The sequence below is a fragment of the Oncorhynchus masou genome, chromosome 28 (genome assembly GCF_036934945.1).
Source record: "Oncorhynchus masou masou isolate Uvic2021 chromosome 28, UVic_Omas_1.1, whole genome shotgun sequence".
Taxonomy (NCBI): Eukaryota; Metazoa; Chordata; class Actinopteri; order Salmoniformes; family Salmonidae; genus Oncorhynchus; species Oncorhynchus masou.
Window position 1 is genome coordinate 35,573,530 of NC_088239.1, and position 27,055 is coordinate 35,600,584.

General features: G+C 44.0%; 1 protein-coding gene across 2 annotated transcripts in view; it reads right to left on the minus strand.

The window, feature by feature from the left end:
• Positions 1 to 409: 409 nt before the first annotated feature.
• The window catches only part of LOC135517535 (zinc finger protein 438-like), a 96,247-nt gene continuing 69,601 nt past the window's right edge, over positions 410 to 27,055 (minus strand). For both annotated transcript variants that reach the window (XM_064941932.1, XM_064941931.1), the window contains 2 exons: positions 5,778 to 7,637; positions 410 to 5,653 (listed from right to left, as the gene is read on the minus strand). In XM_064941932.1, the coding sequence (XP_064798004.1) occupies positions 5,050 to 5,653; positions 5,778 to 7,597 (2,424 nt within the window). In that variant the 5' untranslated portion in view covers positions 7,598 to 7,637 and the 3' untranslated portion in view covers positions 410 to 5,049. The remainder of the gene's footprint in view (positions 5,654 to 5,777; positions 7,638 to 27,055) is intronic.

A 27,055-nucleotide genomic window follows, 5' to 3' on the forward strand; every position in this document is an offset into this window, starting at 1 on the left:
TGAGGTGTGTGTCTGTGTGGGCAAAAAGAAGAGTATAGATGACCACCCCCCCCAAACACAGTCATTCAATCATTGGGAGATTGGATGAGGTTGCAGTACGAAGATGCCCTCTGTCAGACAGATAGGTATTGAGGCATAATGTAGGTGCTTGATAACCACTCTGGCAACCCTAGTTAACGTGGTCCAGACACACACACACACACACACACTCCTCCGACCCAGACCCCAAACACCTTAACGCTCAGTGCTGACTGCACACGGTGTCACTCAATGAATCCCTTTCCAAGCATCTCTTCTAATGCATGCACACAGACATTCCAACGGTGTGTGTGTGTGTGTGTGTGTGTGTGTGTGTGTGTGTGTGCGTAAAAGTCATAAAAGGAAAATAAATAGAAAATCTAACAGAAGCATGGATTCATCCTCCAACTTTATTGTTACGTACAACAGGGTTGGTTCTACAGTTACCTGAGCAGGATAAACATACTGTTACTGGAAATAAATATGAATTTATTTATTATCTTGTTAGATATCATCACACAGTTCTCGTCATCTTCAATAAAGCATACGTTTGTATCATTCTGAGAAAGGTAAGGTTTTCAGGTTCACTAACAGCTACGACCACAAACACTTTCAGCCAAGTTTTGACAGTCACGATTTTGTGAAACAGACATATTAGCTATGTGATTACTTTCACACCATTGATTTGTTTGTGCTGCAAGACACTGTGCCAGACACAAGCAAGGAGAGCTATACTCAGCTAAGTTGCCGGTTTGACGATAATAAACAAAATTCCTTTCTAGTTAGTTTCCTCCATTAGAACAAAGCAGCATATTCACTATATATTCTATGCAAATATATATTCTCAATATACTGTATCTATACATAGCTATACATATATATATATATAATCTAACTATAGAAGTCTATATTCAATATGTATATATAGAATTTGGTAGGGTTTTAAAACATTCAAGGTACATTCACTTACCATGTGATTTCTTTTCATACGAAGAAAGGTTACACAGTCTGACAAATGTTTAAACCACATCTACCATCCCTCTACAAGTCAATCTCCCAACCAAGAAACACAACATTGAACACCCCCCCATCATAAGAAGCAAACAGAAGAGAAAACAGGCTTTTCTGCTTAGTTTCCAATGACCAATCATAGCATTAAGAAAATGTACATTAAAGTTTGCTTCAGTCTAGTATTCACACCCTTTGACTTTTCCCACATTTTGTTGAGTTACAGAATGAATTTAAAATGGATTAAATGGAGATGTTTTGTCAGCGGCTTACACACAATACCCAATAATGTCAAAGTGGAATTATGTTTTGAAATGAATTCAAAATGAAAAGTGGAAATGTCTCGACTCAATAAGTATACAACCCATTTGTTATGGCAAGCCAAAATAAGTTCAGGAGTACAAATGTGCTTATCAACAAGTCACATAATAAGTTGCATGGATTCTGTTTGCAGTAATAGTGTTTAACATGATTTTTAAAAGCATTAATGGAATATCCGTTTGGGCATTACACTTCGGATGGTGTGTATTCATTTCCATAAAGTGCATTAATTACACTTTGGACGGGTGTAGAGGAAGGGAACCGCTCAAGGATTTCACCATGAGGCCAATGGTGACTAAAGCATTTAAGGAGTTTATTGGCTGTGATATGGGAAAACTTGAGGATGGATCGACACCATTGTAATTATTTATTACTTTATTTAACTAGGCAAGTCAGTTACAGTGCCTTGCAAACGTATTGACCCCCCCTTGGCGTTTTTTCCTATTTTGTTTCATTACAACCTGTAATGTAAATTGATTTTTATTTGGATTTCATGTAATGGACGTTGGTGATAGTCACCAATAGTCCAAATCATTTAAAAAAAACAACATTAAAGTGGTGCGTGCATACAGTCAGTTGAAGTTGGAAGTTTACATACACTTCGGATGGAGTCATTAAAACTTGTTTATCAACCACTCCAAAAATGTCTTGTTAACAAAATCTAGTTTTGGCAAGTCGGTTAGGACATCTACTTTGTGCATGACACAAGTAATTTTTCAAACAATTGTTTACAGATTATTTCACTGTTTCACAATTCCAGTGGGTCAGAAGTTCACATACACTAAGTTGACTGTGCCTTTAAACAGAGCTTAGAAAATACCAGAAAATGATGTCATGGCTTTAGAAGCTTCCGATAGGCTAATTGACATCATTGAGTCAATTGGAGGTGTACCTGTGGATGTACCTTCAAACGCAGTACCTCTTTGCTTGACATCATGAGAAAATCAAAAGAAATCAGCCAAAATTGTAGACCTCCACAAGTCTGGTTCAATCTTGCGAGCAATTTTCAAACGCCTGGAGGTACAACGTTCATCTGTACAAACGATAGTACGCAAGTATAAACACCATGGGACCACGCAGCCTTCATAATGTTCAGGAAGGTGACGCATTCCGTCTCCTAGAGATGAATATAATTTGGTGCGAAAAGTGCAAATCAATCCTAGAACAAAAGCAAGGGTCCTTGTGAAGACGCTGGAGGAAACAGGTACAAAAGTATCTATATCCACAGTAAAACAAGTCCTATATCGACATAACCTGAAAGACCGCTCAGCAAGGAAGAAGCCACTGCTCCAAAACCACCATAAAAAAGACATACTACGGTTTGCAACTGCACATGGGGACAAAGATCGTACTTTTTGGAGAATTGTTATGTTTGGAGGAAAAAGGGGGAGGCTTGCAAGCCGAAGAACACCATCCCAACCGTGAAGCACGGGGGTGGCAGCATCATGTTGTGGGGGTGCTTTGATGCAGGAGGGTCTGGTGCCCTTCACAAAATAGATGGCTTCATGAGGCATGAAAATTATGTGGATATATTGAAGCAACATCTCAAGACAGTAGTCAGGAAGTTAAAGCTTGGTTGCAAATGGGTCTTCCAAACGGACAATGACCCCAAGCATACTTCCAAAGTTGTGGAAAAATGGCTTAAGGACGACAAAGTAAAGGTATATTGGAGTGGCCATCACAAAGCCCTGACCTCAATTCCATATACATTTTGAGGGCAGAACTGAAAAAGCGTGTGTGAGCAAAGAGGCCTACAAACCTGACTCAGTTGCACCAGCTGTCAGGAGGAATGGGCCAAAATTCACCCAACTTATTGTGGGAAGGTTGTGGAACATTTGAACCAAGTTCAACAATTAAAAGGCAATGCTACCAAATACAAATTGAGTGTATGTAAACTTTTGACCCACTGGGAAAGTGATGAAAGAAATAAAAGCTGAAATAAAATCACTTTACTATTATTCTGACATTTCACATTCTTAAAATAAAGTGGCGATCCTAACTGACCTATGACAGGGAATTGTTACTAGGATTAAATGTCAGGAATTGTGAAAAACTGAGTTTAAATGTATTTGGCTAAGATGTATGTACACTTCTGACTTCAACTGTATGTATTCACCCCCTTTGCTAAGAAGCCCCTAAATAAGATCTGGTGCAACCAATTACCCTCAGAAGTCACAATTAGTTAAATAAAGTCCACCTGTGTGCAATCTAAGTGTCATATGAGCTGTCACATGATCTCAGTATATATACACACACCTGTTCTGAAAGGCCCAGAGTCAATAACACCACTAAGCACGGGGAACCACCAAGCAAGCGGCACCATGAAGACGAGGAGCTCTCCAAACATATATTTAATCCATTTTGAAACAACAAAATGTGTAATAAGTCAAGAGATATGAATACTTTCTGAAGGCACTATAAAAAGTTATATTTTTGAAGACATACCGACAGATGTATTTTGTTGTACACAGACCTCAAGTGCACCAATTCCACAGGTTTATACTGAATAATAGTTGGCAGCATTAGTTCAACATTTAGGTAAAGTCTTTAATGTAATAGTAACAAATTGAGCTAGTTTTGTCAGTAGTCAATCAATCACCCTTTCCATTACCACAGAGTACACAAACAAATATATATAATAATATATCATCTGTTTATGAGTCCTTTATTGATTATTAGCCAGAAATAAATAAGGTTCTCAATCTATTTTCAGAAGGTCTCAGATGTTTCAGTCAGGTGCTGGTGTACTGAGAAGGTTTTCCTCTAGGTCAAAATAGCTAGACATACACCATTTACCGTACTCATTTCACTGAGGGCAGAGTGGCTGCGGGTTTTCGCTCCTCCCGTGTACTTGATTAATTAAAGTCACTAATTAGGGCTTAATTGAAGGAAAAAACTAAAACCTGCAGACACAAGGCCCAACATTGAATGAGTTTGACACAAGGTCTATAATTAGTTTTTAACCAAAAAGTACTTTCAAATTTCTCACGTCATTTAACAAACAGATTCACTGTGTCTGTGGCCAATAATGTATCTAAATTTAAAAAAAATAAAATAAAATACACAATACAAAAACCCTATCCTTTCCATTTTATTAAACAAAATATTAAAACACACAACTCAAAACCTAAACACAAAATCAGAACTAACAAAAAACAGTGTAGTCCATAAAATACCATATAATAATTACTAATCTATCAAGAGGATTCTCAAACAGACTAACCTGTGCTATAACTGACCTCTGTACGGCCTAATACCATTTACACACTACTGAGCTGCGCTGCACTGTACTGCACTGGCCTGGTTAGGAGGTTAGGCATCCACCATTCCATAGTTGCTGGAACTGTGGGGCAATAAAATGTCCCCACTGTATGTTTGGGGTCAGCTCGATAGTGTAGAAATGGAATAACTGCGTGTGTTTGAGAGCAGCCCACTGTGCAAGATGGGCTCAGACAGACACAGACAGTGAGTGCGGTGCGTTCCAGGTTGTCTTTATTGCAGTCAGGCTGCCCCGATTATTAGCTCTCACAATGCCTGGAGATGTTTAACATCGGAAACCATGTTAATATGGTATAGCAATCTTCTGATGCACTGTTTGGAACCGTCGCTTCATTAGAAGCTAAAAATAATCAGTAAAGTCAATCTTCTGAGATGTGCAACGTGACTGCAATGGAAACGACCTGAAACGTGTCCAGTGCCATGTTAATGTGGGCTGTGAGAGGGCAAGTCCATCTCCCTGTCCCCTGAGTAGGCGCTGAGGGCCTCCCAGAGTACCTGGGTCTCCTCACAGTGGTGGTGGACCGCCCAGTGCTCCATCACCTCCTCCTTACTGTCCAGGACCTGGCTGCACAGCACACAGTTAAACACTGAGCCCTGCCCGAGGACCCCTCTCCCTCCCCGGGCTGAGCGGCCGGTCGGCTCCCCCTCTCCATTCCCATCGTCCTCTGTCCCCCCTTGGTGGTGGGAGAGGATATGACGCTTCAGCTTGGAGAAGGAGAAGAACTCTTCGTCACAGCTCCCACAGCGGACTAGGTTCCTCTTCTCATTGAGCTGGCGCCAGTAGTGCGCAGCGTGTTTCACCAGCTCGTCCTCGGCCTCCCGGCCCCCTTGGAGTGCCCCTCCCAGCCCGCCAGCCCCGTCCCGCAGGCGCACCTGCACCTCCTCCCCGTGCACGTAGAGCAGGTGCAGCTTCATGTCGGCGAAGGTGGGGGTGATGGCCTGACAGCGACCACACTTGATCTGGAGCTCCACCGGGTCCTCGCGCTCCTCCTGGTCCTGCTCGTCCCCCTGGTCTGTAGACATCGCCCTGGAGACACATACAAGATGGAGACAGACATGATGGAAGTGTACAAAAGTCAAGAGTCCTATTGATGAGACAAGTATATCAGTATGTAAGTACGATTTATAATTCTGAAAATGTAGGTAGTCACCCCTCCACAGGCACGTCGTCTTCATGTTGGCTGATGGATGGCTCCACAGTCAGGATAACCTTATGCACCTCCCTCAGATGGCTGAAGTACACGCCCACGTAGCCAAAAGCCTTCTCACAGAACTCACAGCGAAGTGTCCGTCGTGGTCGGCCCTCTGAGTGGTGCAGCTTCATGTGAGTGCTGAGCGAGCCAGAATGGGCATAGGCCTTACGACACACTGGACAGACGTAAGGCCTACTGTTGGTGTGGCTGTTCATATGGCTCTGCAAGTGGTGTTTGAACTGGAAGCAGCGGCTGCAGGTGGGGCAGTGGTGGAGGGGCCGGCTACTACCCAGGTAGACCCTTTGAGAGGAACTACCCCCTCTCAGGTGAAGCGTGGTAGAGGCTGACTGGGGCTGGCGAGGACCAGGCTCCAGGACCTTGGCAGAGAGTCGGTGCTGTACGAGGAGCTCTGGTTCCAGGCTGTCAGAGGAGGTGAGGGAGGGCAGGCTGACCAGCTGGGGAACTGTCTCCATCAGCAGCATGTGGTGAGGCTTGGGTCTGATGCTGCGGTACTTCTTAGAGATGTCCACCTCCCTCTGCTGCGAGATGACAGCTGAAGGAGAAGGCTTATCTGGAACCCTCCTCCGAAAGAACGACAAGGATCTCTTCTTCCTTGCCTCAAAGGCCAGAATATCCTCCATTGTCTTCCTCTTCCTCCCCCTCTTCTTGCCGGGTGGTTTCTGCATCTGAAACGTTCCCAGCAGCGACAGGGTGCCAGTGGTCTTGGCCTGAGGCTGGCTCTGCAGCAGGGAGTTTGGCATGTGGTTCTGACAGAGGGCCTCTGCAGTCTCTGGGGTCTTGGATTGGGGATCAGAGGGATACGGGGTAAGGCCGGGCAAGCCAGGCTGGCTGGGGAAAGCCTTCTTGGGGGACATGGCGTTGAGGTTGAGTTTGGTGGCTGGTATGAGGGTGCTTTTTATGTTTGAGTAGGGCAGGATGGGCAACTTGCCTTTGGGTGGGGAGGGTATAATCTGGACAGCTTTGCTGAAGATGGCTGGAGAGAGGACAGTGATGCTGCTACTAGCTGGCTGTGGATGGGGCTGTTGGGCTACAGGCTTGGGTTGGCATGGCCTAATGCCAACCTTAATGTTGCTCTCTTCCTGTGGCAGTTTGACTGGGGAGCTTTTAGTAAAACCACCAGATGGGTATTGGAGGTTCTGCAGCATGCTGGTGACGGGGCCCGGGCCGGGGGCAGGAGTAGACATATGGTTGATGGTGGTGTCCACCACTGCTACTTGCTCCAGTGGAGACCCAGAGTAGAGCACAGCGTTGTCCGGGAGCAGGGCTGTGAGGGCTGAGATCTCAGAGGAGGCTGTGGAGTCGATCAGTATGACCTGTTTTGATGGCTCCTCCTTGGTTTCCGGAGATGACAACTTCTTTTTTACCGCCGCTATTGACCTTTGTGGCCGGGTTGTCACGGCAGTGGGTGTGGCTAATTTGACCTTCTCCGGGGTGCTCTTGGCCCTCATTGGCTGGTATCTGGGGATGGGCAGCTTCAGGTTCTTCTGGATTGTCTGTTGCTGCGGCTGTTGTTGCTGTGGAGATTGAGGGGATACGGAGGGCGGCAGGGCCACTAGAGAGAAGGTGCCCTCCTGTCCTGCCACCTGCATCAGGGCATAGTTCTGGGCCGGGACCAGGATGGATTTAGGGCTGACGGCTGTAGAGGCTGCCTCTGGGAGGGCAGAGGGGTGCTGGCAGGACAGGACGGCGGTCGGGGAGGGAACTACCGCTGCTGGGGCCTTGGGGGCGATGCTTCTGAACTGGAGGCTCTTCATCATCTAGCCTGGCATGGAGGTCTAGACCCAGACCTGTCTTAGTCTGTCAACAGAACAACAACAATAGTGAAGTTCGAGAGCTATTCCCAACAACAAGGGCAGTTAAAGAAGTATTTCAACAAAACATTTAAGAAAGTTTTGGCCACTGATTGCATGCCATCATCTGGCATAGAGGTTTACATTTGTTAGTCAATACAACAATACTGATCGAGATACCAACGTAATATCCTGCCATATTTTTGGTCACAGACCCCAACTATTATGTTCTTAGCAGGAGGGTTAACCTGAGTGTTCTTTTAATGGTGTCGTTACAAAGTGGTTAACAGTCTGAGATGTGAGACACAGGTAGCATCCGAAATGGCACCCTAATCAATATACGGGTGCACTACATTTGACCAGGGCCCATTTGGGGTACATCCTGAGATGAAAGACAGACCGAGGCCGTCACTGACATGAACATTTCTAAAGCTTCCACAAGAAGACTACTATCCTGTGGTTCTTCCTGCACACACACACAAACATCCCCCCCACATGCACACCACCCCCAGGCACAGACAAAGTGCCCCCTTTGATTTGAGCCCATCGTGCAGCCTAGTTAGCGCTGTGGCTCGGCGGGGTGCTCCCTGTACCCCCCTCCTCCCTCGAAGGATCAGTCAGTAGAGCGTGAAAGCTGCCCAAGGGCAGGACAGACAGGAGCTTTACCACCACATCAAGAGGGGTTACCTCTGTGTGTGTGTGTATTACCTCTGTTAATCACTGCCCATTCTCTCTAGACCAGCAGTAGTAAAGCCTAGCTGTGGGGCTAAAACAGCCTTACTCACAAAGCCCCACATTCTGAAATCCTAATGCCCCATATCGACAAATGATATTTCACAGTACAACACCAGGGATTCGGCTTTAAAGTCAGCAGTTTACAGTAATTTTGGATGTCGAACATCGAAAAGCCTAGGATGGGTTGAGTAAGGAGGAGCCCGGGTTAAATGATTGACTACTTTATAAAAGGTGTAGAATGGTCATAAACTTCATCTGAGCTACTTTATCAACTCTAGTAGGCATGTGTAGGCCTATACTGAAGCTTAAAATAAATTCTAAGCAAATATCCACATACATGTGTTTGAAAATAAAGATTACAGCAGAATTTTTCAAATGAACGTGATTGTAAACAGATGATTTTGACAGGATTTGAATATTCACATTTTTTTTTAAATCCGACTTTCAATACCAATACCAGTCTTATCGTGGGCCTGTGTCCAAGTTGCGTGCATGATACCTGTCAGATTCAGAAAAAAACACCAGGATCTAAATGTACATAAAAAGGTAGCTACTCGCACATTGCTACACTTATCCAATCTAACAACTTTCAAAGGACTTAGGCTGAACCAATGCTTGCATTCATTTTAAAAATAGGGGAAAAGGATATAAACCCACATTGTTCAAAACCTGGAAGTATTTCAGTGTGAGAGCAGATAATTTATACAGTGTCCACGCAGCATCTTAACTCCATACAACTGGAAATAATTCCCTCTCTGTTTGGACAGTTGATTCCAATTCAACTGTGAGTTTGGCCATTTGGCCGGGCATTCAGTCAACAGAGGAGAGTACAGCGGTAGGATATCTAGAATGCTCCCAAGACTTGAAGGGGGCATGGATGGAGTGTGTGTGTGTGTGTGTGTGTGTGTGTGTGTGCGCGCATGTTTGGCACTGACAGGCTACCCAGGAGGTTCCTCCATCAAGTTTACAGTTGAACCCCAAGAGGGAAAGGGAGGGAAGAAAGAAAGGGAGGGAGTGTATTATGCAGCCGCGCTGAAGCCAAGCAACCAACCACAGGCAGCGTTAGGCCGGTGTGTGGGGCTGCTGTCGGCTTAAGTCAGACTGATGACTTCTCATGGGAAAGACTGGGTGAGAACAAAGACAGAATGATGAGAGAAAAAACAAAAGAGTGAGAAAAATGAGTAGACACTAAGTGTCCAGTGGTCTGATCTGATGAGAATTGATAGCAGTGTAGCACTGCAGCTGGTGTGTTATAACTGAGGAGGAGTAGCTGCACCTATGCTCCGAGAGTGTGTCCCAAACAGCTCCCTATTCCTTATATAGTGCACTACTTTTGACCAGAGCCTTATGGACCCTGGTCAAAAGTAGCCATTTGAGACGCAGTCCTAGTCTCCAGAGGTGGTGTGCTGCTCCAGTAAAACACACCAGATAACCTCCCAGACTAGGGCTGCCACAGGAAGTACAGTGGTGGGGAAGGAGACAGACAGAAGGACTGGAGTGGTGTTGAAGACTATAGCCTCAGGCTAGCTACATCCTGTCATCTAGTCAGAGTGTATTTAAACCACAAATTCCAGATCAAGATCAAAATCCTAGAACTGCCATCTCTCTCCTCTGCCTTCTATTTGTTGCTTTGCACCCTGCTCCTCACGGCTTCAAAAAATACCAGCCCCCCCCCCACCCCTCCATCATGTAGCTCTCTCGTTCCTTCTCCTCCTCTGCCGTTCTTCAGGCCCCTCCTCCTCCTGCTTCCCTCTCTCTTGTTTAGGGATTCTCCTCTCAATGTGCATTCCTATCTGCATAATGATGATGCCAACATCCCTCCCTCACTCCTCCCCCCTTTAGCCACATGTCGACCTGCTCTGGGGCGAGGGGCCTCGCTGTTGAGGCAAGAACAAAATAACAAAATAAATGAAAAGATAGGAAGAGATTGACAAAGAGAAAGGTCGTGAATGTGTAGTAAACCCCTGTAACCCATAGGCCAAGGGGGTAGTAGTACAGTGGTGTATAAGGGGGTGGTGTATTTTGCATTGTGGGTGGTGGTATAGTAGCATATTAGGGCCGGCCTCCCCAACACACCTGCGACTGATGATCATGATATAAGTACAGCAGGGAGCAGCAGCAGAGACACACAGGGTTGGCCCAGTGGCAAACTAGTAGGGTTAACTGGAGCGAGAGAGCATGATGATAGAGGAGAACTGGTGAGAGGAGGAGGGGATAGGACGATTTCTGACTGCTCCTCCCAACCTGGACTCATATCAGACAGCTACATTGTTGTTGTTATTGGAGTAGAGAGCATTTTGATTGGCTGAGCACACAGACAAGGAGGAGAGCAACATTAATACAGGGCAGGCTAGCGTCATATGACATAAGTATGAGCAGTGTGGCTCTAAACGTAAAACATATGGCAGATATCAATTTCTTTGTATGTGATAATATGAGTCTATACTGTTTCAATTAACCTCAATATACTAGTGTTGTATTTAATGAGCTTTCTACATTTACATCATAGAGACATCTTTACCCAAGCCTCAAAAGGAACAAAGACACTTAATCTGGTGCAGGCTTCAAACCGCCAGCCACTCTAATCTACAATGGTTCAGGGGTCAGGGATGGGCTGAGGACGGACAACGGGTTTCTCTGGCAGTAGAGGGGGGAGGGAGTCAGAAAGAGAGCGAGACCAGTAAACTATGGCTGTGCCGTCCGAGCCAGGCCTTCCCAGCGTCAGCCAGAAGGCCAAGAGGTGAAAAGGTGAGGTCTGGTGTTTACGTTAACAGTCAGGTCACCAGGGTTACGGTAGGGCTAGGGCATTGCTTTGGCCGGACCGGTGGGACAGTTCACGGACATATCCATCCGTGTGGAATGGAATGTGCTGAAGAGGCCGGATTGATCAGATGGATACAATCCAGCGGTCAATGGGTCATGCTGCAGCCAGACAGACATAGGCGATGTTCCAAATGGCACCCTTTTCCCTAAATAGTGCACTACTTTTATACCAGAGCCCTGGTCAAAAGTAGTGCACTATTTAGGGAAAAGGGTGTCATTTGAGACACACCCAGACAAAGAGAGCAGCCAGTAGCCCAAATAATTCACTGACTGACCACTGATCTGATGTCTCCCTGATTGGTTTACATGTGGGAACTTAGGCCTATAATTGGTTGTAATCACAACCCAGTTACGGACGGTCATATCAAGTCCAATGTTGTGGTCGAGGAGCAGTGGTCATGCACTGCCCCTCTCTCTCCACTGTTGTGGCCTTTGGTCAGATTAAGGTTTTGGCCCTTACTTTGTCTGGCTCCAGACTGGTCATGGCTCTGTCCCACAAACAGTACAATATATTACGGAGAATGAAATGAATGGAGTTGTGAGAATTCCATCTTCATCGATTTCTACAAGACAGCCGGTAAGCAGGGGCAGCATGTGCCGAGTGTCTCAGAGCAAGAGTGCTGACTTAGGATCAGTTTGGCCTTTTAGACCAAATCCTACTCTGAGATGGTTGATACAGCCCAGGGTTTCCGTCAGGAAAACTGGGTGCCGGATAACGTGACCGGGAAGATTTTAATTTACCGGACCAATATACCCAATTAGGTCGTCCACCCACGGTGCTCAGAATGACAGAAATCACATTTAGATGATGGTAATTAATCTTAACAAAACATTCAACTCCTGTATTGAAGCAGTCAATAAAACATCATTTTCAAACATTCGCCAAAATGCAATTTGCGCCACTCTAAACAGCACGCCTGAGGAGAGCGGTTCCATGTGACAAAGATTAAAATCTTTAGAAAAGTAGAAAGAGAGGGAATCTAAAGATGTGCCTTCAGAAAGAAAGTTGATATGAAAACCAATAGAACAGGAGAGCTGGTTTCAATGGTATATGAGGAAGTCTCCACGTTCCTATGGTCGGATTTTGCATAGGCTACTTTGAAGCAAGGTTAGACATGCCTCAATGTGAAGTAAAACATTCAGGTTTCAAACAATGTTTTCAAAATGCATACTGCCTTCAGTTCTCATTGCAAAGTGGTGGGTGATGCTCCAATTTAATGATTTTTTTGGATGCAATAAGCATGACGGGCAAACGTATTTCAATCAATAAATAAAAATCATTATTTTGCAATGGGATTGATAGTCGTCAGTCCGTGGAATAAAGAGAGAGGAGGCTTGTTTTCCTTCTCAGATTTTTTTGTAGTTAAAAATCAATCAAGAAACCTGGTGCTTCACATTGAGTTAGAACAGAAACTTCAAACAGCAGGACAGAGAGACAGACACTATATAGCCCCCCCCCCCCCCATATCAGACCCATGCCCCTTCTGCCCACCCCATTGCCCCCCGCCCCTGGGGCAAGGACCTCAACATGACAGCAGGACATATGCCCAGGCCGTGAGCAGAGCAACGGGCCCAATCCCCACTCTTACACCCGCCCAAGCCCCACCCTGCAACCTAAGAGGTATGCATCAGATGCTCTGCTCACACCTACTGTGACGGTCCGGGCCTAAACCACACAAAAACAATACTAGACACTATGGAACACAAAGCTTTTACAAATTCATCCTGGAATATACAAGGCCTGAGGTCATCTGCCTTTGGCCTGAAGAGCAGGAACCCAGACTTCATCAAGAAATTGGAAATACAGACATTGTCATCCTACAAGAAATATGATATAAAGAAGACGGACCCACTGGTTGCCGTCTAGGTTACAGACCGCTGACAGTCCAATACAGCAAACTACCAGGTGTAAAACAGGGAAGAGACTCAGGGGGTATGCTAATTTGGCATAGAGCAGACCTAACCCACTCTATTAGATTAGTCAAAACAGGAACATTTTGCATCTGGCTAGAAATGAATTAGGAAATGATCTCAACAGAGAAAAATGTCCTCATGTGTGCTACCTATATCCCCCCAATAGAATCTCCATACTTTAACGATAACAGCTTCTCCATCCTAGAGGGGGAGATCAACAATTTCCAGGCTCAGGGACATGTACTAGTCTGTGGTGACCTAAATGCCAGAACTGAACAAGAACCTGTCACCCTCAGCACACAGGGGGACAAACACCTACCTGGAGGTGACAGCATTCCCTCCTCCATATTCCCCCCAAGACACAACTACGACAACACAACCAACAAAAACGGGTCACAACTCCTGCAGCTCTGTCGGACGCTGGGTATGTATATAGTCAATGGTAGGCTTCGAGGGGACTCCTATGGTAGGTACACCTATAGCTAATATCTTGGCAGTAGTACTGCAGACTACTTTATCACTGACATCAACCCAGTCTCTTAGAGCGTTCACAGTCAGTCCACTGACACCACTACTTGAACATAGCTATGCTCAATCATGAGGCATCAAAGCCTAGACAAAAAGGTTTCACTGTAATAGTGAAGGTGTAAACTTGGCAGTAGAAAACATAAAACAGTGTATTTGACCTCTGAGATTCCATATCAAATCTAAGAAAATTAAAAACAATGACAATTGGTTTGATGAAAAATGCAAAAACCTAAGAAAGAAATTGAGAAACCTATCCAACCAAAAACGTATGATGAATCACTAAAGCAATACAGAAATAAACTACAGGAAAAAAAGGATCAGCTCAATGTAATTGAAGAATCCATCGTATCCATAAAATTGGAAAACTCGAAACAAACAACACGAAGAATTATCTATCGAAACCAGAGATGCATAAACCACTTCGCCCATCTTTTACAAATAAATCTTATTTGTCAAATAGCAAAATGAAATACTGCAAAGTTTCCTAAGAGCTACCTCTGAGATTCCATATCAAATCTAAGAAAATTAAAAACAATGACAATTGGTTTGATGAAAAATGCAAAAACCTAAGAAAGAAATTGAGAAACCTAAGTACGGCAGCCCTCTCTGTCTGCGCCATTTCATTGTTTGGCTCTATAACAAAGAACAAACAGCATAAACATATACATGATCAAATACAAATCTTAGAATCAACTATTAAAGACTACCACAACCCACTGGATTCTCCAATTACATTGAATGAACTACAGGACAAAATACAAACCCTCCAACCCAAAAAGGCCTGTGGGGTTGATGGTATCACTAAATGAAATTATAAAATATACAGACCACAAATTCCAAATTGGCTATACTTAAACGTTTTAACATCATCCTCAGCTCTGGCATTTCCCCCAATATTTGGAACCAAGGTCTGATCACCCCAATCCACAAAAGTGGAGACAAATTTGACACGGCTGAAGGTGAAGGATGGAGGGGGATCTGGAATGGAGTGCCTGGGGGAGGGGAGAGTGGGAAGGGCGAGCACAGCAGCAGTCAGCCTCCCCAAGGTCTTAGCTCAGATTAAAGGTCTGGATCTCTGCTAGATAAGGGCAGGATGCGGGGGCAAGCCTTCATAGCCAGCCATGTCCAGCGGGCATGTTCTCAGCCACCCCCCATAATCAAGGTACTCTCCTCAAGCTAACCAGGTCCACAGTCTCTGAGTGTGTGTGGTACCACAGCCTTGAATTATACTACGATCTGTATGGTACTGAATACGAGTGTACACTAGGTCTCGGGCATCATCTACAGTTCAGCATCATTGTGTCCAACAAATTACAGCAATAGGCTTTTTATATTATTTCTTCATACACTTTGGCATAAAACTCATCAGACAGCACATGCCAGTTCATTATCAAAACACAGACAGCTGCATAACACCTGACCATAACACTATCCTCCTAACTACTTCTTACATACAAAAACTCAAACAGGAAGTACCAGTGACGCACTCAATACGTAAATGGTCCCATGAAACGGATGCTAAGCTACAGGACTGTTTTGCCAGCACAGACATTGAGGAGTTTACCACATCAGTCACCGGCTTCATTAGTAATGAAGCCGGATGAGCTTCATCACCAGATGGCGACGTCATCCCAACCTGTTTGATAGCTTGTCGTCTCCTACAGTGACCACCATGGATTACAGGCAACAGCCTCACTGAGCTAAAGTCTTTAGCTTTCATGGAGCGGGACACTAATCTGGACACTTAATAATTATCCTGTTAGAGCTAGGGCTACTTTTTTCAACATTTTGTTAAAAATCGCGCAACATTTCAACGTCCTGCTACTCATGCCAGGAATATAGTATATGCATATGATTAGTATGTGTGGATAGAAAACACTCTGAAGTTTCTAAAACTGGTTAAACCACGGCTGTGACTATAACAGAATGTGTGTCTCGGGGAAAATCCCAAGGAAAACTGATCACCCAAAAGAAAACAAATATCAATGCGCCAGTTGCCTGTATTGTCTATGGGAAGAGAAAATAGATGGCTCCCAGTTGACAATTCCTACAGCTTCCACACGATGTCTCCAGTCTTGGCAATTGGTGTGACGTTATTCCTTGGTTCAACGAAGAAGAGGCACTTCCTGTCATCACTGCATCACAAAGGAAGTTTTGGTAGAGAGAATATCGACCATCGTCTGAAGACTTAATGCTATTGAATACAGATCGGCCCGTGATGAATTCGATCGCGTATTAACGTTTACTAATACCTAAAGTTGGATTACAAAAGTAGTTTGAAGTGTTTTGTCAAAGTTTATAGGCAACTTTAATTTAAAAAAATAACGTTGCGTTTAAAAACTGTGTTTTTCCTGGATCTGACGGTCTTCATAAATGGACATTTTGGGTATACAAGGACCGATTTAATCGAAAAAAAGACCCAATTGTGAGTGCCAACAAAGACGCTCGTCAAAGGTAATGAATGTTTTATATTTTATTTCTGCGTTTTGTGTAGCGCCGGCTACGCTAATTCTTTTGTTTACGTCCCCTTCTGGTATTTCGGGGTGTTGCTTGCTATCAGATAATAGCTTCTCATGCTTTGCCGAAAAGCATTTTAAGAATCTGACTTGTTGGCTAGATTCACAACGAGTGTAGCTTCAATTGAGTACCCTGCATGAGTTTTAATGAACGTTTGAGTGTTAACGAGTGCTATTAGCATTTGGCGTAGCGCATTGGCATTTATTGTTGGCAAGGTGGGACGCTAGCGCGTCGGAGGTTGCCCAGAGAGGTTAACCTCTTACACCTATGGTGGCGCTATTTCATTTTTGGAAGAAAAACGTTCCCGTTTTAAACAAGATATTTTGTCACAAAAAGATGCTCGACTATGCATATAATTGCTACTGTTCGAAAGAAAACACTCTGACGTGTCCAGAAATACAAATATCTTCTCTGTGCGTGCCCTTTAACGTGAGCTTCAGGCAAAACCAAGATGACTTGGCATCAGGAAATGACAAGGATTTTTGAGGCTCTGTCTTTCATGATCTCCTTATATGGCTGTGAACGCAAGAGGAATGAGTCTGCCCTTTCTGTCGTTTCCCAAGGTGTCTGCAGCATTGTGACGTATTTGTAGGCAGATCATTGGAAGATTGACCATAAGAGACTACATTTACCACGTGTCCGCCCGGTGTCCTGCGCCGAAATTGGTGCAAAAGTCACCTGCCAGTATTTTTCCATGGGGCACAGAGAGAGAAGCAAGCTTCCACGAACTGCATGTCAATGAAGAGATATGTGAAAAAACACCTTGAGGATTGATTCCAAACAACGTTTGCCATGGCGATATTATGTAGTTAATCCGGAAAAAGTTTCACGTTGTAGGTGACTGCATTTCGGTTCGTTTCGGTAGCCAGGCGCAATGTAGAAAACGGAACGATTTCTCCTACACACAGACGCTTTGAAACACTGCGCATCTGTGATCAGAAGTGGCTGGGAGTCTCCTCATTGAAAACATCAGAAGCTCTTCAAAGGTAAATGATTTTATTTATTTGGTTATCTGGCTTTTGTGAAAATGTTGCCTGCTACATGCTACACAAAATGCTATGCTAGCTTCATACTCTTACACAAATTAGTCAATTTCTATGGTTCAAAAGCATATTTTGAAAATCTGAGATGACAGTGTTGTTAAGAAAAGGCTAAGCTTGAGAGCAAACGCATTATTTTAATTTTATTTGCGATTTTCAGAAATCGTTAACGTTGCGTTATGCTAATGAGCCTGAGGCTTAGTCACAATCCCGGATCCGGGATGGGGAGTTTCAAGAGGTTAAGAAATCCCACTTCAACATCCGACAAGCTAATAAGAAATCCTGCTACAACAAACTATCACGGATTACAAAGCGAAACCCAGCCGCTAGCTGACCAATGACGCGAGCCTACCAGACAAACTAGATGCCTTCTATGCTCGCTTCGAAGGCAAGCAACATTGAGCCATGGATGAGAGTAACAGCAGTTCCGGGACGACTGTGTGATCTCGATCTCTGTAGCTGATGTAAGATCTTTAAACAGGTGAACATTCACAAGGCTGCGGGGTCAGAAGCATTACAATGACGCTTGCGCTAACCAGCTGGCAAGTGCCTTCACTTACATTTTCTCTCCCTGACCCTGTGTCTAATATCAATATGTTTCAAGCAGAACACCATAGTCCCTGTGCCCAAGAACACCAAGGTAGCCTGTCTAAATGACAATCGACCAGTAGGTCTCACATCTGTAGCCATGAAATGCTTTGAAAGGTTGGTCATGCCGCATATCAACACAATCATCATCATCCCAGATACCCGGGACCCACCCCAATTCGCATACTGCGCCAACAGATCCACAGATGACGCACTCTATTGCACTTCACACTGCCCTCTCCCACCTGGATAAGAGGAACACCTATGTCAAAATGTTGTTCATTGACTAAAGCTCAGCGTTCAATACCATAGTGCCCTCGAAGCTCATCACTAAGCTCAGGAGCCTGGGACTGAACACATCCATCTGCAACTGGATCCTGGACTTCCTGAAGGTCTGCCCCCAGGTGGTGAGGGTAGGCAACAGTGGAGGCTCTTCAGAGGAGGAAGGAGAGGACCATCCTACTCAGTGAATTTTATTTATTTTCATTTTTATGTTGAAACATTAAAAAAGTAATCCTTTTTAGAGAAAACTATACTAAATATATTTGCGTCACAAAATAACTGATTAACACACATGGTCTTGCAATTAAAGGTCTACAGTAGCCTCAACAGCAGGGTAGCACCATGGTGTAGTCGTAAGACAGCTATTTTCAATACAAAACTGAGGCGGCTCATGGTTGTCACCCCCTTCCATAGAGTTACACAGTAATTATGACTAGGGCTGTTGCGGTGACCATATTACTGCCACACCGACAATCATGACCGCAGTCAAATGTGACTGCCCGGCTCAAATCAGTCTTCTGTAGCAACATTTTATATTTTTTTTACATTGGATAAAAGTAGAAGCTCAGAGCTACAAAATGGTATATCATACACTGCATTTGACCATTCTCCTTGTATGACTGGTGGAGGAGAGTCAGGCGTGTTCTACTGATGCTGAAAGTCAAATTCCAGAAATACTTTAGCATTATTATACAATAGATGCGTAATGGCATTCTGAGATCACTACACACAGTTCATACACGTAATGTTAGCTAGCTAGCTAGCCAGCCATTGAACGTCAGCTGACTAGCTAACACCAAGCTTTAACTAGTAATACAAAGCGATTGTTAACCAAATAGGTTCAATGTTAGCTAGCTAACATTATGATTAGGCAATAACTAGCAATGCGAATTGGCATTCTGAGGAAACATCACTAACGTTACACACACTTCTTACACATAAGTTAATGTTAGCAAGCTTTAACTTGGTCTTTTGTTTAGACATGTGACGTTAACTAGCTAAAAAATGAAATATAATCCCAATCCATAAAGTAATGTTACTAGCTATTCAAACCAATTGTCATAGCTAGCTAAATTAAACCAAATAGGTTCAATGTTAACTAGCAAGCCAGCCATCGAACTTCAGCTGGCTAGCTAACAGCAAGCTTTAACTAGCAATACTAACCACACTATTTGTGATGTGAATTGAGTATAGTTAGTATGCCAAAAGTTCCCGGATGTCCTACTAAATTCGCCAAAATATGTAGTATACACGCAGTGGACACTATATCTGTACTTTAGGGCCCATAATGCAATTCTTCAGGAAATGGGCATGGCTTCACATCGTTTCCAGATTTGAAGGAAATGACGGAAAATATGCAGTCAAAGTACAACGTGAGCGGATACAAATTCATTGCTTTAGCTAATTATTAAATGTTAAGAAAATATTGAGCAATGTAATAAAGTAATGACTTTCCAAATAAGTTACCTTACACGTTATACTGGCTGACAATTTGTTAGCTATGCTGTCCTTACGAACCACAGTTTATCATTACAGCAGTATGTACCGGTATGTCGTTAGCTAGCTAATTAACATTAGTTGGATACTTACCCTATAGTTAATATACTGGAAAGTTTGATGTCTAACTAACTAAATACCCAATGTTTATTGAACTTGATTATTCCTGTCATTCTTAGCTTAGCTGGACATTCGGGTGCTTTCGTAAATTCGCTATGGCCATCTAGGGCAGCAGGTAGCCTAGTGGTGAGAGGGTTGGGACAGTAACCGAAAGGTTGGTGGATCAAATCCCTGAGCTGACAAGATAAAAATCTGTCGTTCTGCCCCTGAACAAGTCAGTTTAATCCAGCGTTCCTAGTCTGCCATTGTAAATAAGAATTTGTTCTTATTTGTTATTTAACTGACTTGCCTAGTTAAATAAAGGTAAAATAAAATCTACTCCAATTTCAGAGCAATTTACGAGTGCTCAAAACTGGCAGTAAATGTCAGCAAAAAAAAGCGTAATAAAATTGTTGCCAGCAGCACAGTTCTAGTCACCAATGCTTTGGATAACATGGAAACTGACTAACCAGCTCTGCTAGGGCTAGTAAAAGTATCATAGTGGTTTCATTTGTGTCTGGAAGTAGCTAGCAAGCTAGCCAACGTTAGCTTGGATGCTTGACTGCCGTTGTAAGGTCAGATCGCTCAAATCAACCCTGCTCTTCAGTTCAAGCATCAAGTGTGCACTCAGAGTGAAACACTCAATTTATAAACAGACAATCTGACAATGCAATGAATTTACGAGCGCACTCTGGCACTCCAGATTAATTTTAACTTCTCTATGATAGGGGGCAGCATTCGGAATTTTGGATGAAAAGCATGCCCAAATTCAACTGCCTGCTACTCATCCCTAGAAGATGAGATATGCATATTATTAGTATATTTGGATAGGAAACACTGAAGTTTCTAAAACTGTTTCAATCATGTATGTGAGTATAACAGAACTTATTTAGCAGGCGAAACCCAGAGGACAAACCATTCAGATTGGGGTTTTTTTTGAGGTCACTCTCTTTTCAGTGGGTTTTCATTGGGAATCCAGATTTCTAAGGGACCTTCTTGCAGTTCCTGATTTTTAACAGTCTAAGTTTGCCAATTAACTCTAAATCTAGCATATAGGACCTGTTACATCAAATTATCACTTTTACGCTCAAAATAGCCACTTCCTATGTGCCCTCGCACCACAATAGGAAAAATATCCTTTCTATTTTATTCAGCTCAATTATATTATTCTTCCTATAAAATCATGTCACAGGACTTATAAGCATATCTTCTCAGCTAAATTAACCAGCCTACAGCATGGCGCATAGCCAAATAACATAGACCCACAGTAGGCCAACTCATATTTTGTTCTTCTGAAATACAATTTCTTTATATCATGTTTCTTTAGACCTGACTAAAATAAATATGATGTATTATGATGCATATTAAATTCATTTATTAGACTTTTTAAAATGTAGATGTTACAAAGGCGTTCATCAGTGGCTTGTATGCATAGAGGCCTGGAGATGCAAGACATGTTTATGTTAATTATCAGTAAATCACCGTGAGATTGGCAGTATTTTGCAGGACAATAACCGGCTGACAGAAATATATAAATATTTAATTGCCTTTGAACGGGGTACGGTAGTAGGTGCCAGGCACACCAGTTTGAGCCAAGAACTGCAGTTTCCTGTGTGTATCAAGAATGTTCCACTACCCAAAGAACATCCAACCAACTTGACACAACTGTGGGAAGCATTGGACTCAACATCGGCCAGCATCCCTGTGGAACGCACCAACAAATTGAGGCTGTGCTGAGGGCAAAGGGGAGGGAGGGTGCAACTCAATATTAGAAAGGTGTTGCTAATGTTTGGTATACTCAGTGTACATGCCCTATGGTCAAAAGTAGTGCACCACATATGAAATTGGGTGCCATTTAGGATTTAGCCCATGGTATACAGTCCCATGCAGAGTGGACATACAGGAACAGAAGCAGACCACCGTATGTCATTAGCTGTCACCTGAACAGATCAATAAGAGAGAAATGACATTCCAATTACGTTCTAGCCACTTGGCTCTGAATAGGGATGTGGATCAATCAATATCCAACTCAATGGACGGGGGAGGACGGGGGAGGGGGAGGGGGAGAGGATAAATTCTGAATTCCGCCAAAAGAGAAGGATTCCATGTAGCCTATTGTTTTTCAAATTATGTTTCCAAGTAATTTGTTTATTTTTTAAGCAAAATCTTGCTTAATTGATACAGTAGTGAAGATATTCTGTCTATTTTTGTGATACAATCGGATCTGTTCAAGCCGACCTCCATATGTAATGTGTTTCTTCTAAAATGCCAAATATGGCTATAGACTTCCATATACAAGTGAGAATTCTGTCGGAAGGAGCCACCGTGGACAGAGAGGTATTCATTTCCTGTGCAAAGAGAGAGGAGAATGGCTGGTTTCCAGCATCCTGCCTATCAACTTTGACCTGGCCTTGTTGTTGATGAGGACGTGTGTGTGTGTTTCATTTCCATAACACTGTTATGGTTATTTCACGGCACACACACACACACACACACACACACACACACACACGCACACGCACACACACACACACGTCCTCCTGGATGATCGAAGTCTTGTGCGTTTTTGTGTGTGTGTCACACCAACAGTCCCGTCTGTCACCAGGCCTAGGTGATGTCACGTCCGGGTTAGAAGAGAGAGACCGAGAGAGTGTTTTTTTCTCAGCTCTCTGGATTTGTCCCAAATGGTACCCTATTTTCTATATAGTGCACTATATGGGCACTGATCAAAAGTAGTAGACTATAAAGGAAATAGGGTGCCATTTGGGAAGCAGACTCTGGATGAGACCAACATTTCCAGGGGGTTAAGGAGCAGGAAGTGTGTGTTCGACTTCTAACAGTGTTCTACACTAAACCTTTACCCGACCTTTCACTTCTCGAACACATTTGGACCCACTGTGTCTAAAATGGCACCCTATTACATATGTACTTTTGAACAGGGCCCATAGGTATCTGATCAAAATTGGTGCACTAGGGAATAGTGTGCCATTTGAGACGCAAATGTAGAATAGGTCAGACATTACTAAAGAGTGGTAAGGAAGAGAGGGGGTGTGGGTTGTGCTGTCAGTTGTTAGTGAAGGTAGAGAAAATGTATAGATGTGAGCCTAACAGTATAGAAAGTAGAAAGCACAAGACGGAAGGGCAGTAACAAGTGATGTGCTGCTCTCCTTACCAAGTAGGCTTTCCCTTTCTCACACACACAGAGAGAGAGAAATATACACAACCTTTCCTCTAGTACTGGCTCACAAACTATTTTAATTAAGTTCTCCCCCAGTGGGGGAAAGTGATGCTGTGGCAACCTTGAGAGGGACACTAAGAAAACACCTGCTTCTCCATTACCACATTAATGATCACGCTACAGAACACAACCAATAACACATCACGAAACAGTAGAACACATCAAAAAAAAAAACTCTAGGATGGAAGGAATCTTGTGGCCATCTAATTTTAGGCGCTATTTACTGTGTACACTACACAGATTAAATGGTAGAACATGGAGCGCAGTCAGCGAGGTGGGGAAGTTCTCCATCTCTCTGTGATGTAGGATTGCCTTACAGGAAGTGAGCCGCGAAGGGGTTGTTGAGATCAGGGGGAGCTAGCTAAAGGAAAGCATCACTGGATCTATAGCATTCCAACACCTCAGATGCAGGCCTGCCAGCCAGGTCATTTGAAATTTGAGGGGGAGCTCTCTCTGCTCACAGTCGGTGAACAGGTAGGAGGTGAATTTATACAGAAGCGGTGGTTGTGTTCATGAAAAGAGTTGACTGCAGGCTGATTGCTAGTGGAATATTTGTTGTTTCAATCCATAGGCAAGTGTTGATATTTCTGAACAACAATGAATAACAGTTATATGTGCATTTTAATGTAAGGCATGGGGAGAGGCTCTACGCGGAGTTTGCCAGCACAGACAGTCTGCAGTGTTGTGAGTGTGGTGATTTGGGGCATAATTAAAAAAAAAATGTTTAACCTTTATTTAACTAGGCAAGTCAGTTAAGAACAAATGATTTTTCACAATGACGGCCTACACCAGCCAAACCCGGACGATGCTGGGCCAGTTGTGCGCCGCCCTATGGGACTCCCAATCACGGTTGTGATAAAGCCTGGATTCGAACCATGGTGTCTATAGTGACGCTTCAAGCACTGAGAAGGCAAATACCCTCACGCCAAGAGTGCCTTCCGTTGCTGATGCCTGAGTGATGGACTGTGCCATCCCCGCAGCCTCTGCAATGGATTAGTCCACTGAGACAGGCGCGAATCAGACAGGTGTCTTGTGTATGAAAAATATATATCATTTGCAACTGTTTGACTAAATAAATCTCAGTCGACCAACAGCCTATTGACCAAACAATTAAATCAAATGTTATTAGTCACATGCGCCGAATACAACATGTGTAGACCTTACAGTGAAATGCTTACCTACGAACCCTTAAACAATGAAGTAGGGGCGCGGTGTAAAGAAGCAGTGCGGCTTGGTTGGGTTGTGTATTGGAGGATGCATGACTTTCAACCTTCATCTCTCCCGAGCCCGTACGGGAGTTGTAGCGATGAGACAAGATAGTAGCTACTAAAAAATTGGATACCATGAAATTGGGGAGAAAAAGGGGTAAAATTCTAACCAAAAAAAACAAACAAACAATGCAGTTAAAAAAATATACGGATAAGAATAAAGAGCAGCAGTAAAATAACAATAGCGAGACTGTATACAGGGGGGTACCAGCACAGAGTCAATGGGCGGGGGCACCAGCTTAGTTGAGGTATTATGTACATGTAGGTAGAGTTATTAGTGACTATGCATAGATGATAACAACAGAGAGTAGCAGCGGTGTAAAAGAGGGGGAGGGGCAATGCAAATAGTCTGGGTGGCCATTTGATTAGATGTTCAGGAGTCTCATGGCTCGGGGGTAGAGGCTGCTTAGAAGCCTCTTGGACCTAGACTTCTCGCTCCGGTACCATTTGCTGTGCGGTAGCAGAGAGAACAGTCTATGACAAGGGTGGCTGGAGTCTTTGACAATGTTTAGGGTCTTCCTCTAACACCACCCAGTATAGAGGTCCTGGATGGCAGGAAGCTTGGTCCCAGTGATGTACTGGGCCATTCACACTACCCTCTGTAGTGCCTTGCGGTCTGAGGCCAAGCAGTAGCCATACCAGGCAGTGATGCAAACAGTCCGGATGCTCGATGGTGCAGCTGTGGAACCTTTTGAGGATCTGAGGACCCATGCCAAATATTTTCAGTCTCCTGAGAGGGAATAGCGTTTGTTGTGCCCTCTTCACGACTGTCTTGGTGTGCTTGGACCATGTTAGTGTGTTGGACACCAAGAACTTGAAGCTCTCAGCCTGCTCCACCGCAGCCCCGTCGATGAGAATGGGGGCGTGCTCGGTCCTATTTTTCCTGTTGTCCACAATCATCTCCTTTGTCTTGATCACATTGGGGGAGAGGTTGTTGCCCTGGCACCACATGGCCAGGTCTCTCACCTCCCTATAGGCTCGTCGCTGATCAGGCCTACCACGGTTGTGAAATCAGCAAACTTAAATGATGGTGTTAGAGTCATGCCTGGCCGTGCAGTCATGAGTGAACAGAGAGTACAGGAGGGAACTGAGCACGCATCCCTGAGAGGCCCCTGTGTTGAGGATCAGCGTTGCGGACACGTTGTACCTAACCTTACCACCTGGGGGAGGGCCGTCAGGAAGTCCAGGATCCAGTTGCAGAGGGAGGTGTTTAGTACCAGAGTCCTGAGCTTACTGATGAACTTTGAGGGCACTATAGTGTTGAACGCTGAGCTGTAGTCAATGAATAGCATTCTCATAATGGTGTTCCTTTTGTCCAGGAGGGAAAGGGCAGTGCGGAGTGCAATAGAGATTATATCATCTGTGGATCTGTTGGTGTGGTATGCAAATTGGAGTGGGTCTAGGGTTTCTGGGATTGTGGTGTTGATGTGAGCCATGACCAGCCTTTCAAAGCACTTCATGGCTACAGGCATGAGTGCTATGAGTTGGTGGTCATTTAGGCCAGTTACCTTTGTGCTCTTGGGCACAGGCACTATGGTGGTCTGCTTAAAACATGTAGGTATTAGACTCGGACAGGGAGAGGTTGAAAATGTCAGTGAAGACACTTGCCAGTTGGTCAGCACGTGCTCGCAGTACAGGCCTTACTCACATCGGCTGCGGAGAGCGTGATCACAGTCTTCCGGAACAGCTGGTTCTCTCATGCATGTTTCAGTGTTACTTGCCTAGATGCGAGGACAGAAGTAGTTTGACTCGTCTGGTAGACTCGTGTCACTGGGCAGTTCTCGGCTGTGCTTCCCTTTGTAGTCTGTAATAGTTTGCTCCGATGAGCTTCAGAGTCGGTGTCGTACGATTCAATCTTTGTCCTGTATTGAAGCTTTGACTGTTTGATGGTTTTCATCGGAGGGCACAGCAGGATTTCTTATATGCTTCCGGGTTAGAGTCCCGCTCCTTGAAAGTGGCAGCTCTAGCCTTTAGCTCAGTGATGTTGCCTATAATCCATTGCATCTCGTTGGGGTATATACAGTTGAAGTCGGAAGTTTACATACACTTAGGTTGGACTCATTAAACTTGGTTTTTCAACCACTCCACAAATGTATTGTTAACAAACTATAGTTTTGGCAAGTCGGTTAGGACATTACTTTGTGCATGACACAAGCAATTTTTCCAACAATTGTCTACAGACAGCTTATTTCACTTATAATTCACTGTATCACAATTCCAGTGGGTCAGAAGTTTACATACACTAAGTTGACTGTACCTTTAAACAGCTTGGAAAATTTCAGAAAATGTTGTCATGGCTTTAAAAGCTTCTGATAGGCTAATTTATATAATTTGAGTCAATTGGAGGTGTACCTGTGGATGTATTTCAAGACCTGCCTTCCAACTCAGTGCCTCTTTGCGTGACATCATGGGAAAATCAAAAGAAATCAGCCAAGAAAAATTGTAGACCTCCACAAGTCTGGTTCATCCTTGGGAGCAATTTCCAAATGCCTGATGGTACCACGTTCATCTGTACAAATAATAGTACGCAAGTATAAACACCATGGGACCACACAGCCATCATACCGCTCAGGAAGGAGACAGATTCAGTACAAATCAATCCCAGAACAACAGCAAAAGACCTTATGAAGATGCTGGAGGAAACAGGTACAAAAGTATCTATATCCACAGTAAAACGACACCACTTGTGGGGGTATGTAAACAGCTACGAAACATAGAGATGAAAACTCTAGGTAGATTGTGTGGTCTACAGCTTATCATGAGATACTCTACACCTCAGGTGGGCAATAGTTTGAGACATCGTTCACCAGCTGTTATTTACAAAAATGCATAGTCCGCCGCCCCTCGTCTTACCAGACACCGCTGTTCGCTCTTGCTTGTAGTGAGTATAACCAGC